At 37.1% G+C, this 14047-nt stretch overlaps 1 protein-coding gene across 1 annotated transcript in view; it reads left to right on the plus strand.

Annotated features, from left to right (window-relative positions):
- alt (SMC superfamily domain-containing protein aluminum tubes) overlaps positions 1–12561 on the plus strand; it is a 29053-nt gene extending 16492 nt beyond the window's left edge. Inside the window, exons 15-23 of the mRNA XM_074094819.1 lie at positions 1251–1373; positions 2119–2259; positions 2847–2945; positions 4498–4644; positions 6386–6541; positions 7745–7861; positions 9668–9763; positions 9994–10056; positions 10959–12561. Coding sequence (XP_073950920.1) covers positions 1251–1373; positions 2119–2259; positions 2847–2945; positions 4498–4644; positions 6386–6541; positions 7745–7861; positions 9668–9763; positions 9994–10056; positions 10959–10979 — 963 coding nt within the window. The 3' untranslated portion in view covers positions 10980–12561. The remainder of the gene's footprint in view (positions 1–1250; positions 1374–2118; positions 2260–2846; positions 2946–4497; positions 4645–6385; positions 6542–7744; positions 7862–9667; positions 9764–9993; positions 10057–10958) is intronic.
- The last annotated feature ends 1486 nt before the right edge of the window (positions 12562–14047 follow it).

Here is a 14047-nt window from a genome sequence, read left to right on the forward strand (position 1 = left end):
TTGTCACCAAATTTACATAAGTATGCCAAATTTCAAGTCGATCGGACCACTGGAAGTGGGTCAAATTTAGCTTCCAAGATTAGACCCAAACACAATAAATAAATAAATAAACAAACAGGGCAAGCTAAAGATATCGCCGAAATGTAAGCACTTGTGCAGGTATTTCGAATAAAAACAATTTGAATTCTCATCCTCTTTGGTTCTGGCTGTTTGCTTCTGAAATCATTGCCCGAGCCGCGCGCGCGGGTCAAAAAAAAAAGCTATCCGCGCGGTTCATTCGCGGGAAATTGGGCGGACTTTGTATGTTGTGTAATTAAATAATTAGAAGCTCGACTAGTGTGAACCTAATAAACCTTGTAACTAGTGTTAAATACTTAGTATGATTTTTTTTGTGTAAAAAAAACAATTGGTAAACATAGTGATTACTACGGTGTGGATTTGGTGAGCGCTTTATCAAAGTTGGCTTCATTGAGGTTTGTGGTTCATAAATTGCTCTAAAATTAATTTTGCACAAAAACGAATAAACCACACAATCAGACAGTCACTATATTATATTACCGAAGCTTTTATAAAACATAATTAAAATCGCAAACTTAAAGGTAAATATTCAAACGACATAGCTACCCGTTGCTATAGGCGACTCGGTCGCCTTAGCAACGGCTAATAACGCCTAGCAACCAAAAAACGCTGAAAAAAACACGTTTCTTGTATGACGACCCCCTTTAATTTGTAACTTTATTTTATTTTTAGTATTTGTTGTTATAGCGGCCACAGTAATTCATAATCTGTGAAAATTTCAAGTGGACAGGCAGACAGACAGACAGACAGAGTAGTCTTAGAAATAGGGTCCCGTTGGCACCCTTTCGGTGCGTACCCAAAAAGTTTTAAAAGGAGTTTACTACGATTTTTTATTCGTGATAGATAAAGAGACGAAATGGTAAGAGCCTAATGGTATTATTGTATAAAGAACTAAATATGTAATAAAAAAAAATTAGTTTAATTTTATTTTGTTTATTGTAAACTGTAGTTTCTAAGGAGTATTTTTATATTTTGTTTTTTTTTTTTTTTTATAAAAAATATTACCTATCGTAATGTATGTGGAAGATTTTCGGCAGCCGTTTTTAGTCTGGATCCTGCAGTCAATCAAGTAAAAAAGTTAAACGGTAGGCTAATACAGACGATGCGGTCAATTAACTTTGCAGTTAAAATTTTCAATGAAATGTATTAACAAAGTGCCGTCTCTTCCTTAGCTGTCGAACGAAATCGCATCGCTCAGGGAACAATTGGCTGCACTTGAGGCGGAGTTGGCGGAAGCGAAACTAATGAAAGTGGCGCCCGCGCAAAATGGTTTACCCGCCAACGACCAGCACAAGGTAGGTCCGGGTTAACTGCCGTCATAACGAAAAGGGGCACAGATTTATTTTTGTGAAATTGAGTTTTAGCCCTAAGGGCATAAATGCTTGAGATAGATATACTACTTCAGATTTACTATCAGATTTATTAAAGCAAATAGGCATATTTGGCAATGGTTAAAATGCTTAGTTAAAAAGGTTAATTTTAGTGATATTAAAAATAAAGGGCCTATATAGGCTAAATGTGCTTAATTTTTTATGTTAAATGATGTTGAATAATAAAATGGAAAGGCTTATATACTTAACAGAAAATATTTCTATTTTTCCTAACATTATATCCACTTATCTAAAATGTTAAAGTGAAAAGGCACCATCTCATTTATCATCTATTAAAATGTTGAAATTATTTAAAACGAGTGTTCAGTACAGGTAAAAGGTTGCTTGGAAGAGATCGCTCTTAATCGATAAGGCCGCCTATTGCTTACCTTGTAATTTTCTCTCTGTGTATTTGTTTTCTATATCGCTTACTATTTCTGGTGTACAGTAAAGAGTGTATTGTATTGCATTGTACAGGACAGAACAAATAGAATAAATGTTGTTTTGAACTTTTAAGTTATTGTAAAACAGCATTATTTTTTTATTTCATGAGAAGATTTATCTATGGCCTATTCTCACTGTCATAAATAATCAAAATTCCAGTTGCATTTTTCAATCTTTCACCCATATGTAGACCGTAGTTTTAAAGCTAGTGTTACTGTTTCGACAGTCAGCAGAGCTCGCTAAAGTTGAGAGCGTAGTGGAGTCGCTGCGTAACGCGCTGGCCACTGAGCAGCGCGCCAACAGCGAACAAAAGGAAACGCTCGCCCGGCTGCAGGAACAACTCAGCCAATACCAGGACAAAAACAATGTGAGTACCGCCTTATGTACCTATATGTGCTATAACAACTTTAGAAAACTTTAAACAAAGTATTTAATTTAGCTCCCTCTACCGCCAAGCAAATCTTACGTAAAAATAAACAGGCATTTGCAGTGAGCGCGCGTTGACATTGCGTAAAATTCGCATGTAAGTGGCCTCTAAAGGGAGATTGAGAGATTTATTAAAAATAAATGTAAATGTAACCACTGAACTCCATATTTCCGTGCGCACTCAAACTTTTTTTGCTGCACGGTCGGTGTGATTTAATTTGATCATTTTTAAAATATTATTTAGCGCATTTAAATTTTGCTAGTTGTTTTTTAGAACAAGACAAAATTAAAGTGTATTAAAGACTACTAAAATGTTAAGCTTTTAAGTCAGAACTGTCACCAAATCTTCTTATACAAAGTGTCTAACTCTTATTTGCTTCAATGAAGTAATAACCATTCATTCATCAATAACGATTTCTATCAAAACGACTTAAATTCAGTGCTTGCTGTTTGAAGAGTTTCCATAATGTTTCACAAACTTTCTCTAACGGAACCTAACCCTGCTTTGTTTGGACTCCGTCCATTTAGGAATTGCGAACTAAAAACTGGAAAGTAATGGAAGCTTTACAATCCGCCGAAAAGGCCCTTCAGAAGTCGGGCAGCGCGTTGCCGGCCCAAGACCTAAGCGTAAGTGAATCGCTTTTTAAATTTCGAACCCTAACCTTTATCCAACGCAAAGTTTATACATACTGTGACAAATGAAGTGCACCATCACGCCATGGTAAGAGGGGGTACTGAAACTGTGGACGATTCAAACTATTCTTGATAACTTCGGTGTTATTTGGGCCAATCAACTTTTTTACCCACACTAAACTGTTTGCGACATTTTTCAAACAATTGTAGATTTTTGTAAGTAAACGTGTTTTTTTGCAATAGATAAGTTCAAGATCTACGTAAGTTCAACCTATTAAACCGTGAAATATCATGTTGGAAGTACGATTTTTATGTAACGCCCGAGACAATTTAGGTAACGTAGGAGACGCCCAAAGTGTCGGTAAAATAATTGATGGGCCCATTTAAGGATATTTTTGAATGTCCCACAGTTGCAATAAGGTAGAGAACCTGAATCGAATCGGTTAGACGCGTTACTAAATAAAGCTGTTATACATTTTAATCTGGGTATAGTCAGGACCATATATATAAATTACCAAATCGCCAAAAGTATTCACCTCTACAGATACCACTAACCTTAAGGTATAAACTATTTATTTAACATAGTAACTGTATAATAAATTAATAAATAATAAATTAAATTGTAATAATGAATTTATATACTTAAATACTTGACATGTAATTTTTTTAATTTTATGAATATATGAATACTAATATGAAGATATTTATGCTCATGACTGTACTTCTCAATATTTAAAAAACCTCGCAAGTGATTAAAATTTTAAATAAATAAACGTTGCAGGAGACATGCTTATTCTTTTTAACGTATGAAGTGCGCTTTGTTACACTAGGCATGTGTAAACTTTGCATAAATCCTGCTTTGCCTCGTGCATTTTAAAGTCGGTGATGCATTGTAAATAATGTCACATTCTTTGGCCGGCTTCGCTTTCTTAAACGACAGTCTTTGTGTACATAACTGTTTGCAACATGGGTGTTGTGTTTACATGGGCTTATCTAGACTTATAAAGAGACCAATTGACGATTCCGAAATCTCAACTGAACTCACTTTGGAGCACAATCAGGTCCGGGTTTAGGGGATGGCATTTGGGGATACAGCTCCCACAATAAAGATTTATAAAATATCCAAAATTAGACAGGTCAGAAACTTTTTCCGTGTCTTTCGACCACACTTTTGTTTTCGACTATTGCACCTCCAATCGACCGGCTCGTCCGACACGGGAAGACGTATTTTTCGCTGTGATTGCGTGGACATACATCGTTTTTTGGTTGGCTAAAGCCGATTCCGCGTCGACTGATGTGGGGAGACCCTTAGATGTGGACTTCCGTAGAGTAACACAATTATTCCTTCGTCCTTCGTCCTACCTGACCTGATGCGGTCGCCGAACTTGTTTCAAACTACTTCAGCCACGCAAAGTCATTTTCACATTAGTATGTCTAAATACAGCGGTACAATAATTAAAGGGGTTGTAGTGATCAAAGATTTTACTTGAATGGAATGCCAGTCTTTTTTGTGTTTAGCTGTGCGTAATTAGATCGTGTTGACCAGGAGGCGATATCAAAGGCGCAAGAGGCGCAATATGCGGAGGTGGCGAATGTGCTGAGACTGGCGTGTCCAGCCGCCGCGCCCGCCGCCGCCGCCGGCCGTGCCTGGCTGCTGCAGTTCGCTGACAACCTTAAAAAGGAGGTGCAGAAGGTATGGCAATCGTTACAATTGTAAGGAACTTGGTGTGTAAATGGGTTACCTAATGATTCGCCGACTATTTTTAGGCAGATTATTGATTGGCAGACAACGTTTCGCCGAGTAACGGTACGCCGATGAATTTGTACGCAGATGTATTGTTTCGCAGAGTAACGTTTCGTAGCTCAACCTTTAGCAGACTATTTACTTGGCATATGAGTCAGTAAGCCGAACAACTATTCATAGAAATTCGTTTAGCCTATTAATCACTACACACTACGTTTGGTCGAACAGCCTTTTGCTTTTGTAACGGTTGAACTATTATGGGATCCTAGGAAAATCGAGGGCAAACCTCAAATTTTATAGGCACACCTATGGCGATTTTGGCATTTTTAGCATTAAGATGAGCATTTACATTCAGAAAGTATCATTTGGTAACCTGGACCTGATGAAGAAGACCGTAGATGTCCAATGGAACTCATCAAAGCTAAGTAATGCTCGCTCGTCTATAAACGATCATGATTAATATACCTAGATAAGCGACTAAGAAGGAGCTTTAAGTTAATGATTTTTTCGAACTGATCTGATGCTGAAGCCGGAAGGTAGGCAACGGAACTCTGTTATAAAACAACGGAACTAAGCCGTGTTTGGGCTTCATGGAATCGTTGTGAGATGTTCTTTGGCTACAAATCACTAAAAAGTAAGAAATAAAGAAAAAAATTAACAAAAAAGTAAAACCGACTCCAAAAAAATAAAAAAATAATAAAAAATGGAACCGACTACAAAACACTTGAAAATATTTTTCTAGGTAGGTACCTACTAGCTCGAAGTCGGTGACTCAGCACGACCCAGCAGGATCGATTGAAACCTAGTACGTAGGTGAGGTAGACGACTATTGTTCCACTCCTGCTGGCTCGTGCTGAGGCACCGACTTCGAGCTAGTAGGTACCTACCTAGAAAAATATTTTCAAGTGTTTTGTAGTCGGTTCCCTTTTTTTATTATTATTTTATTTTATTTTTAAATTAATTGATGCTACTTAAAAACCTGATATTTTTTTCTGTTAATTAGAAAGGTTATTCCTATCGATAAAAAAAGTTTTCTAAAAAAGAATAAGCGTTCCTAAAAATTTCATCTATACCCCATTCTGTATAATTTTCATTTCAATATTAGACATTGAAAATTGGCCCCTTTGAAATTTAAAAACGATTTAATGTCACTTTTTTCGTGTATTAATAGGAAAACCAACACTTATAAATTACAGAGTAAGCTTATTCTATAGTAACAATAAATCCAACTATGTATTTGCCACAAGGGCATACGATATATTCGTATTCATACGAATATCGTATTCATATATGTACGGATATCGTATGTCTTTATCGCAAAGACGATACTGATTAGAAGAGACTCGCTTGGTTCCGGGACCATTAAATCACGACTGCGCTATTATAGAAAGTCTTCAATATAAAATATGACACCTGATACCATCAATCAATTGATGTAATTTTAATGAGCTGTCTAAACCCGATCGCGCCACAAATTTTGTATGGTAATAGTGAACTGTGCCGTCACTTGTTAACCAAATAAATGAAGTATTCATTTATTTTAAAGCTACTAGGTAATCCAATTTTAATTTAATCGAGAATTCATCTGGATTTCCGAGGTCAATTGAATCTTGGAATAATTGATTAATAGTGTCAAATATCCTATTTGGGGAGACTCTTGTGAGTAAAAAACGTTTGTATTTTCCCCTAGGTGTCAGCGGCAGCGCCCGCGCCCGAGCCGGCCCCCGCCCCCGCCCCCGTCCCCGCGGCCGCGCCCGCCGCTGACGCGCGCTTGGCCGAGTTAAGCGCGCAGAACGACCAGCTGCAGGCGCACGTCGACAAATACAAGAGGATCATCGACGAAACGGTCGGTTCTACACTACATTACAGGGCCCATAGACGCTGCGAAAAATTTGTGTGTAACAAAACTAGAATTGTACGATAGACTTTTTTTTACGGGATTTAAAAGTGCCATTACCTATTACACAGTCTGACTTTTTGAACTCCAACCGCCGCTACTACCGGGATTGGAACTACATGCCTTGTCGTAGTGACTGTTACTAACCACTAGACCAGGGGTCGCTTTTTGACTTCACGGACTTTTTTTTTGTTATTGGACTTGGGCTTTAGTGTTGCCCATTGGGAAAGGTGAGCAAGTAAAATTTATGCTTGTAGGGACAGGTATATCGTGTGTGGGATACTAATGATTCCATAAACGAAGTTCTGTCATATAATGGACAGGATAGAAAGATGTGATTTAAATCAGCCACCGCGGCTTCACATGCTTCACTATTGATTATTTATTTACTAGCTTTTGCCCGCGGCTTCGCAAGCGTGAAATTCGGTTATCGTGCGCTGTTTACTGGGGAACGTGCATTTTCCGGGATAAAAAGTAGCCTATGTCACTCTCTGGCCCATAAACTATCTCTATGCCAAAAATCACGTCGATCCGTCGCTCCGTTTCGACGTGAAAATTGGACAAACATACACTTAAACATACAAACACACAAACACGCACACTTTCGCATTTATAATATTAGTATGGATTTACTTATTTCATAACATTTACTCGGCATTACAGATATACATCCAATTCACCGTAAAATTAAAAACGAACACCACCACCATCCCAGCCTATATACGTCCCACTGCTGGGCACAGGCCTCCTCTCAGAATAAGAGCCTGCGAAGCGATTCAATGGTGCGTGCGAAGTTCCCAATCCGCACTGGGCCCGCGTGGGAAAAACGAACAAATAAAAAAAAAATAGCATTTACAAGTAAACTAACAAGACATAACTCACATAATGCGCATAATTATGTTGAATCTAAACAGATGAGATGGCCCAGTCTCATCAGAGTCAATATGGATGTTTCTCTTCTGCCTAATTTTGAATTATAAAACCATGGTCGCAGTGGAATTTGTTGTTGTGAATTATGATAGTACTTTCCGGTCTCTAAAGAACTCCAAAACCAAAAGAACTCCCAGGAGTTCCGTATGGACATTTTTAAGAGAGATTATTAAAAAAAAAGAGTTAAATAATACAATAGTTATGATGTGAGTGTATTGTCAGGAGGGCGTGCTGGGGCGGTTGCAGCAGGACGTGTCCCGCGAGGAGGCGCGCTGGGCCGCGCAGCTCGCCGACAAGCAGCGGGAGCTCGACGAGATGCGCGCGCGCACGCTCACGCAGGTCGGTACAACACAATGCCAGAGGGCCCGAACTGGTGTGCTCCAGGTGGACTCCTACCACGGGGTGCCCACGGGAGACCGGACAGTGGTCCACGTTGGCTTGAAAAAAAGGAGGGTTTTAAGATTTTGGGGGTCTACTGAAAACAGTAAAATTTTGAAAGTGGTCTACGAGAAAAAAGAACCTCCTTTTTTGAAGTCGGTTAAAAAATGGGAACCTCTGACAAGTTCGTACGTCCAGCAGGGAGCCTCTGCTGCCTTAATCTGATTTTTTTTTGTAAGTTCGGCAAATGTTGGCTACAACTGAGTCCTACCGCGTGTCACGTACGAACTTGTCGAGGTACTTATACATACTATCATAGATAAAAAAAACTTCGGAAAAGTCATTGAACGCAGTGCATGAAACAAACTGCGACACCAGTGAAGAACTATATGTAATTTTTTTTTTATGAAGGTTGCAAAAAGTACAATGTTTTACAATGGTTGGCACCTCTTTTTAAGTATAAAATACCTGTGCTAAGAGGCACCTTCTGTCGTAAACTCATAGAGATAATTATTAATTTTACGCACTCAACAAGTTGAATGTTGCATTGAATAAAATAGCCGTAATCTCGAAAACTACTTAATTACAGGATATGAAATACAATGCATTTTATTCATTTTAGATATCATGTTTCATAGTTTACATAAACTACTTATGCTTATGATCTACACAATCGATATTCATATAGAAATAATGTAAGTTTTTCAATACGACCGAGTTCGATTTCCGAACTGAGTACAAGTTTCATTTAAATCTGTTTTCAATTTTACTTGTCACTAAAATCGATGACATAGTTCCTAGGAACAGATTTTTGTATGTCCTATAGTTTCAGACTTGCCTATACTGACCGATCTAAATGTACCATCCTGTATATTGTGTGAATACTTTTTCACGTAGGAACCATTGGCGTTTGCATACTCCTGCATTGAGAAAACCTTGCCTAACATCATCGCAGAGGTATAATATATCAGCATCGACGTTGTCTCCTCCCTCACTGTGGACGTCTGTGTTGCCATGCTGCTAAATTAAATGTTCCCCATGCTCCGTTAGTTTATTGACCTAAAAAATAAAACGTCATAAAATATATTCGTCTTCACTTAATTTCTACCAGTATTTTAATGGTTATTGGTTTTTTCTTCAGATTTATACTTTCTTGTTGTTTATCGTGTAGTACCGTTTGTGTAGCCAAATTTTCTACTATCATTGTTGTGATGTAAAATTCGGAAATATGACTTAAAGTAAACTATCTAACAGTTGGCACTTTATTGTGATATTTTTTCCCATTTATTGTAAAAATGTACCATCCTTGTAACTTTAATAAAACGTACCTGAGTCAAAATTCTTTTCGTTGTCTTGTTTCTGACCATTCTATCAAAATATTATTCATATTTTCGAGCTAAGAAATAAAAAAAGTGATGCCATTGTGTCTTTTTCGGTAAAAATAGCTAATATTTTACAAAAGAAAAATTAAAACCACTAATATGCCCCGTACATAAAATTCTACTCTGTCACTTTTTTAGGTACAAAAAACAAGACAACGAAGAGAATTTTAACCAACCTATATGTACCAAGAGGCGTCAACGATAAGATAGTTTACGCTATCTGTGACTTCATGTTTTATTTGGTGGAGGTCCGTCCTGACCCAGGATATTAGAAAATCGTATTGTCTCTAAAAAAGGAACGGAAGTAACGAACACATATTTTTGGTCACTCTCTCAGGTGATATTATTTGATTGGTTATTTTAATACGCGTAATATATCAAACAGATGCAGAAGAAAATTGATACGCTTCAAGCAGAGCTGCAGCAGAAGCAAGCAGCTAACCACAACCATAGCTTCGCGGATTCAGAGCGGCTCGCAGAGGTAAAGAGCACAGTCGATTGTAAATATGTATTATCATTTCATTACATTACCGTGCTTCGATCATACAGAGGACAGCATTAACTGGCAACTTGTGATAAATAAAATTGGCAATTTACAAACGCGGGTAAAAAAAGTTCTTTGATAATTTTATCCTCAACCGAGCTAAATGTTCTATAGATCGTTTATTTTTGAAATATTACAAAATTTATTATAAAAATTTATTTTTGCAGGAGAGGTTATTGACTGATATGTCAGAGAAATATAAGGTGGATGTGTGCAATGGACCTTTACAGGTAAGCATAATCGAATGACACATCTTATATTATATATCGCCAGCCAAAGTAAAACCACGGTAGCGGTGTAGTAGCAGCCCTCATACTACCCGACTTACACAGGCAGGGCACCGCGGTATGCTCTTCGAGGTGTCTCGACATCGGGAAGTAAATTATAAATTGTTGGCATTTTTTTACTTTATAATGTGTACATGTTCAGTATGCGACTATCTGTCGAAGTCTTATAATATCGACGTACTTTTTGAATCCAAGATTGCGGATGAAATTTAAAAATGTTGGTCTTTTTTGGGGAGAAAAGACAATTTGGTTATTTGTAACGAAAAAGTGGATATGAGTGTCGATTGCAGGTACTTTGACCACTGTTAGCTCAAATTTGATATTATTTTTTAATCAAGATGGCGGATGAAAAATTCCCCACGAGACAGACGGTTAATTTTATTAGTGACAACCCTGACTTATATTTAACCATATTTAATAGGACCTTTAAGACTAAGTTTGTCTTTGCTAGCCGTATTCGGGCACATAATAAACAAGCCTAAAGGTTCGCCTTTGTCGGACACGACATGAAGGACATCATCATCATCATATTTAACCAACGTCAAAAAAAGAAGGATAGGTTCTCTATTCGACTAGATGTTTTTTTTTTATGTTACGCGATTACTCCGCCAATTGTGGACCGATTTTCAAATTTTTTTCAATATGTAGTTAATGGCATTTTCCTTCAAGACAAAATAAAGCGCGTACTGTAGACGTTCTTATACTGTGATAATTAGTGATGAAATCGTAGCTGTTCATGAGAAGATCAAATAGAAAATTGCTATTATGTTGATAACTATGAATTTTATAAGCGCTCCGTATAAGACTTTTTTCAGACATGTAATTGTAATTATTTTGTTTAACAGGTTGGCTTAGAAGAAAAATAACATTTAAATAATGCAGATTTATACGGAGAAGTGTCGAGGTATCATTCCGGGCGGAACGCGCGTGCGCGGTAGCACGCCACGCGCGCGCCGCGCCACGCTGCTCACGACGGACGACTTGATACTTCGTGGCGGACTTTATTACACGATTATGTCGCGAACAGTTCACATGTAGCATCGGTTCAAGCAACTCGACTATACTCACTTCCCAGTAACACACAAATTATGCTCAATTTAGATTATAGGTTTATTTTTTAACCTTTCATAATTATGATGGTAATTTTGAAAAGCATGAGCGTTTTTATTTTATTTACCTATTACTATGCATAAGAGTCAGTTGTAAAATAGATTGTTCGACTGCATTGGGAAGTGGCGACGTGAAAACGTTGAACCGCGAACTTGAAGCCACTATTAAAGAAATGTAAACATATACCTACTAAATTTAAACGCTAAATCTCGATTCCTGGGCGAGTTGTGTCAGTAAATTAGCACCGCGATGCGGATGCCTGATACAATTCCGATATGTAAGTGAAAGTATAGTTTTAGCAATTGAATGTAAACCCGGTCCTGGGCTCCTCTTCGTTCGTCGTTTGTGACTATATTTTAATATTTATTTATGATGAAAAACTATCGATACAATTAGGTAATGTGATCTTGCAATTTAAAATTCAAGGTAACTATATTTAGGTAGATATTTTACTTCGTTTTAATGAATTCTTGAAACAACTATCTATTGATACGAGAGAAATGTTTATTTTTATGATGATTAAGGAAAATTGACAGTTGCATGTGACGTCATCAAATCGATTTCTGTTATTTTTATTATCCTTTGCAGCTACCGAATTAACCTCGAGTGGTATTCTTATGATTTTTAAGGAATGTTATCTACTCTTTAGAAATATATTATTTATAAATAACTTTTGTATCTAGAGCATAATAATTTTGTCAGTGCCTTAGGCTAAGGTTTGAATTTGAGAAGCTGACCGCAAAATTTTAGTTTTTAAACCGGCGGAAGAAAGATAAAAGTCTGAACTGTGTCGTCTGGCATTTATATCAAACAACTCTGCGGGATGCGTCCTCGGGTAGCGAAGGTAATGGTTCAATTTAAAGTTGATTAGCCGAAGTGCGTTGTGTAACATTTGTAATTTTAGTTAGTGAAACTTAGCAATGTGATAAAATCTTCAGGATGTCCTCGTTTATTTGAAACAGTTCAACCTTTTTCTTCCGTCCACCGCCTGTCAGTGCTTAGCTTTGATTTCGGTAAGCACTGGTGTAGTAAGTGTAGGCCGTAGGGTGGACAGCCGCCTTGACTCATCGCGAAGGCAATAGTTTGTCTATTATAAACGCTTATTTTTAGGAAATTATTATATGATATCATTACAAATTGGAAAGTACGTTATATTAAGTTAATGATGAGTTTAATATAAACCCATTATTTGAATTGTAATAAGCGTGTCAAATGTCCTGAATATTGAAATAGCAGTAGAATGTATTATGGAATCTAACTGTAAAATATATAAGTCACTTTGTATAATAATTAATATATTAGTTAAAGACATTATCAAATAAAAAATTCTTAATCATATTATTTTGTTTCAATTATAATATATACTGAGCGGCAAAAAATCTGGCCCTCAAATGTATGCAGAATCGGTAATTTTGTATGAAGGGTGGGCCAAATTTTGTGCCGCTCAGTATATTATGCTTATGTTGCTTTGAAATAACTGACTGCACCCTTGTATTCCTCTTACTTCTTTTACACTGTGATTTTGTTTCCGTCAACTTCGACATACTGCCTATATAGTACACATTACAGAAACTATCTGGAAAATATTTTTTGTTTCGAATAAGAATTATTTGCTTCTCCATACGTAGGTAATGATATGAATAAAATTAAAAAATCCTTTTTGTTTGACCTTAATCTAGGTACCGGTTTGAAGTCGGTGCCTCAGCACGAGCCAGGAGGAGTGATAGAAGCCCATCAGGTAGACTACTATAGGTCCACTCCTCCTGGCTAGTGTTGAGGCACCGACTTCATCAAAAAATAATACCTTTTTTGTTTGACCTTAATCTAGGTACCTTCAAACTGGTACCTAGATTAAGGTCAAACAAAAAAGGTATTATTTTTTGCTTTTCAGTTGTTTCGGTGGTTAATTTTTTCTGTTAAATGGTTTTTATTTTATACTTTTTTTTCACCCCTGGGGTATTTTTTTTTTTCAAGGTATACCCTATCCAATAAAAAAAGAATTTACGAAAATCAGACTACTCTGCAAAAAGTTATGCCTGGTCATACAGTACAAAGTATTTTATATATTTAGGTACTTCGGGTTTACATATGCATTTATATGTATTCAAATGTTTTGCTCTATTTGTCAATCCTTATTTTTTTTATTGCTCTTCTCTACCACTCAAAGGCTGACTGGCAGAGATCCCTTCAGAGATAAGTCCGCTTTGTACTTAGCACTTTCTTTTTTGTACAACATTTTTGTATTTTCTTTTTGTACAATAAAGAGTACCTATAAACAAACAAACAATCAGTGACTGAACAATCAATCATCCCCTGTTTTCCTACCCTTGGGGTAGAAATAATATTTTTCCCAAATTTAAATGGGACCACTCTCGGGGTATACGCTTTCCAATCAGTGGCGTAGCTAGGCGGACAAGGCCCCGGTGCATAGAGAAAGAATCGGGCCCTCGCCCCCTCTTTCCACGTAGCTTGAACTTATATTGGCCTTCAAACATTTCCTAAAAATGGCTCGAGCCTGCTCACAACATTTTTTTTCTTTTATGCTCCTTTGATGCTCCTCTTTTGCAACCGACTTTAAAAAGTAGGAGGTTCTCAATTCGTGTTTTTTTTTGTATGAATGTTACGCGATAACTCCGTCAATTGTGGGCCGAATTTCAAAATACTTTTTTAGTTCTAAAGGACATACTTCCGAGGTGGTGGTTAAAGTCGGTTCCATTTTTTGTTAAAATTTTCAAAGCTTAGGTTAGAGGGCCCCCTGAGCTCTGGGGCACTGGTGCACTGCACCACCTAGCCATATGATAGCTACGCCACTGTTTCCAATAAA

This window comes from Choristoneura fumiferana, chromosome 11 (assembly GCF_025370935.1).
Source record: "Choristoneura fumiferana chromosome 11, NRCan_CFum_1, whole genome shotgun sequence".
NCBI classification, from domain to species: domain Eukaryota; kingdom Metazoa; phylum Arthropoda; class Insecta; order Lepidoptera; family Tortricidae; genus Choristoneura; species Choristoneura fumiferana.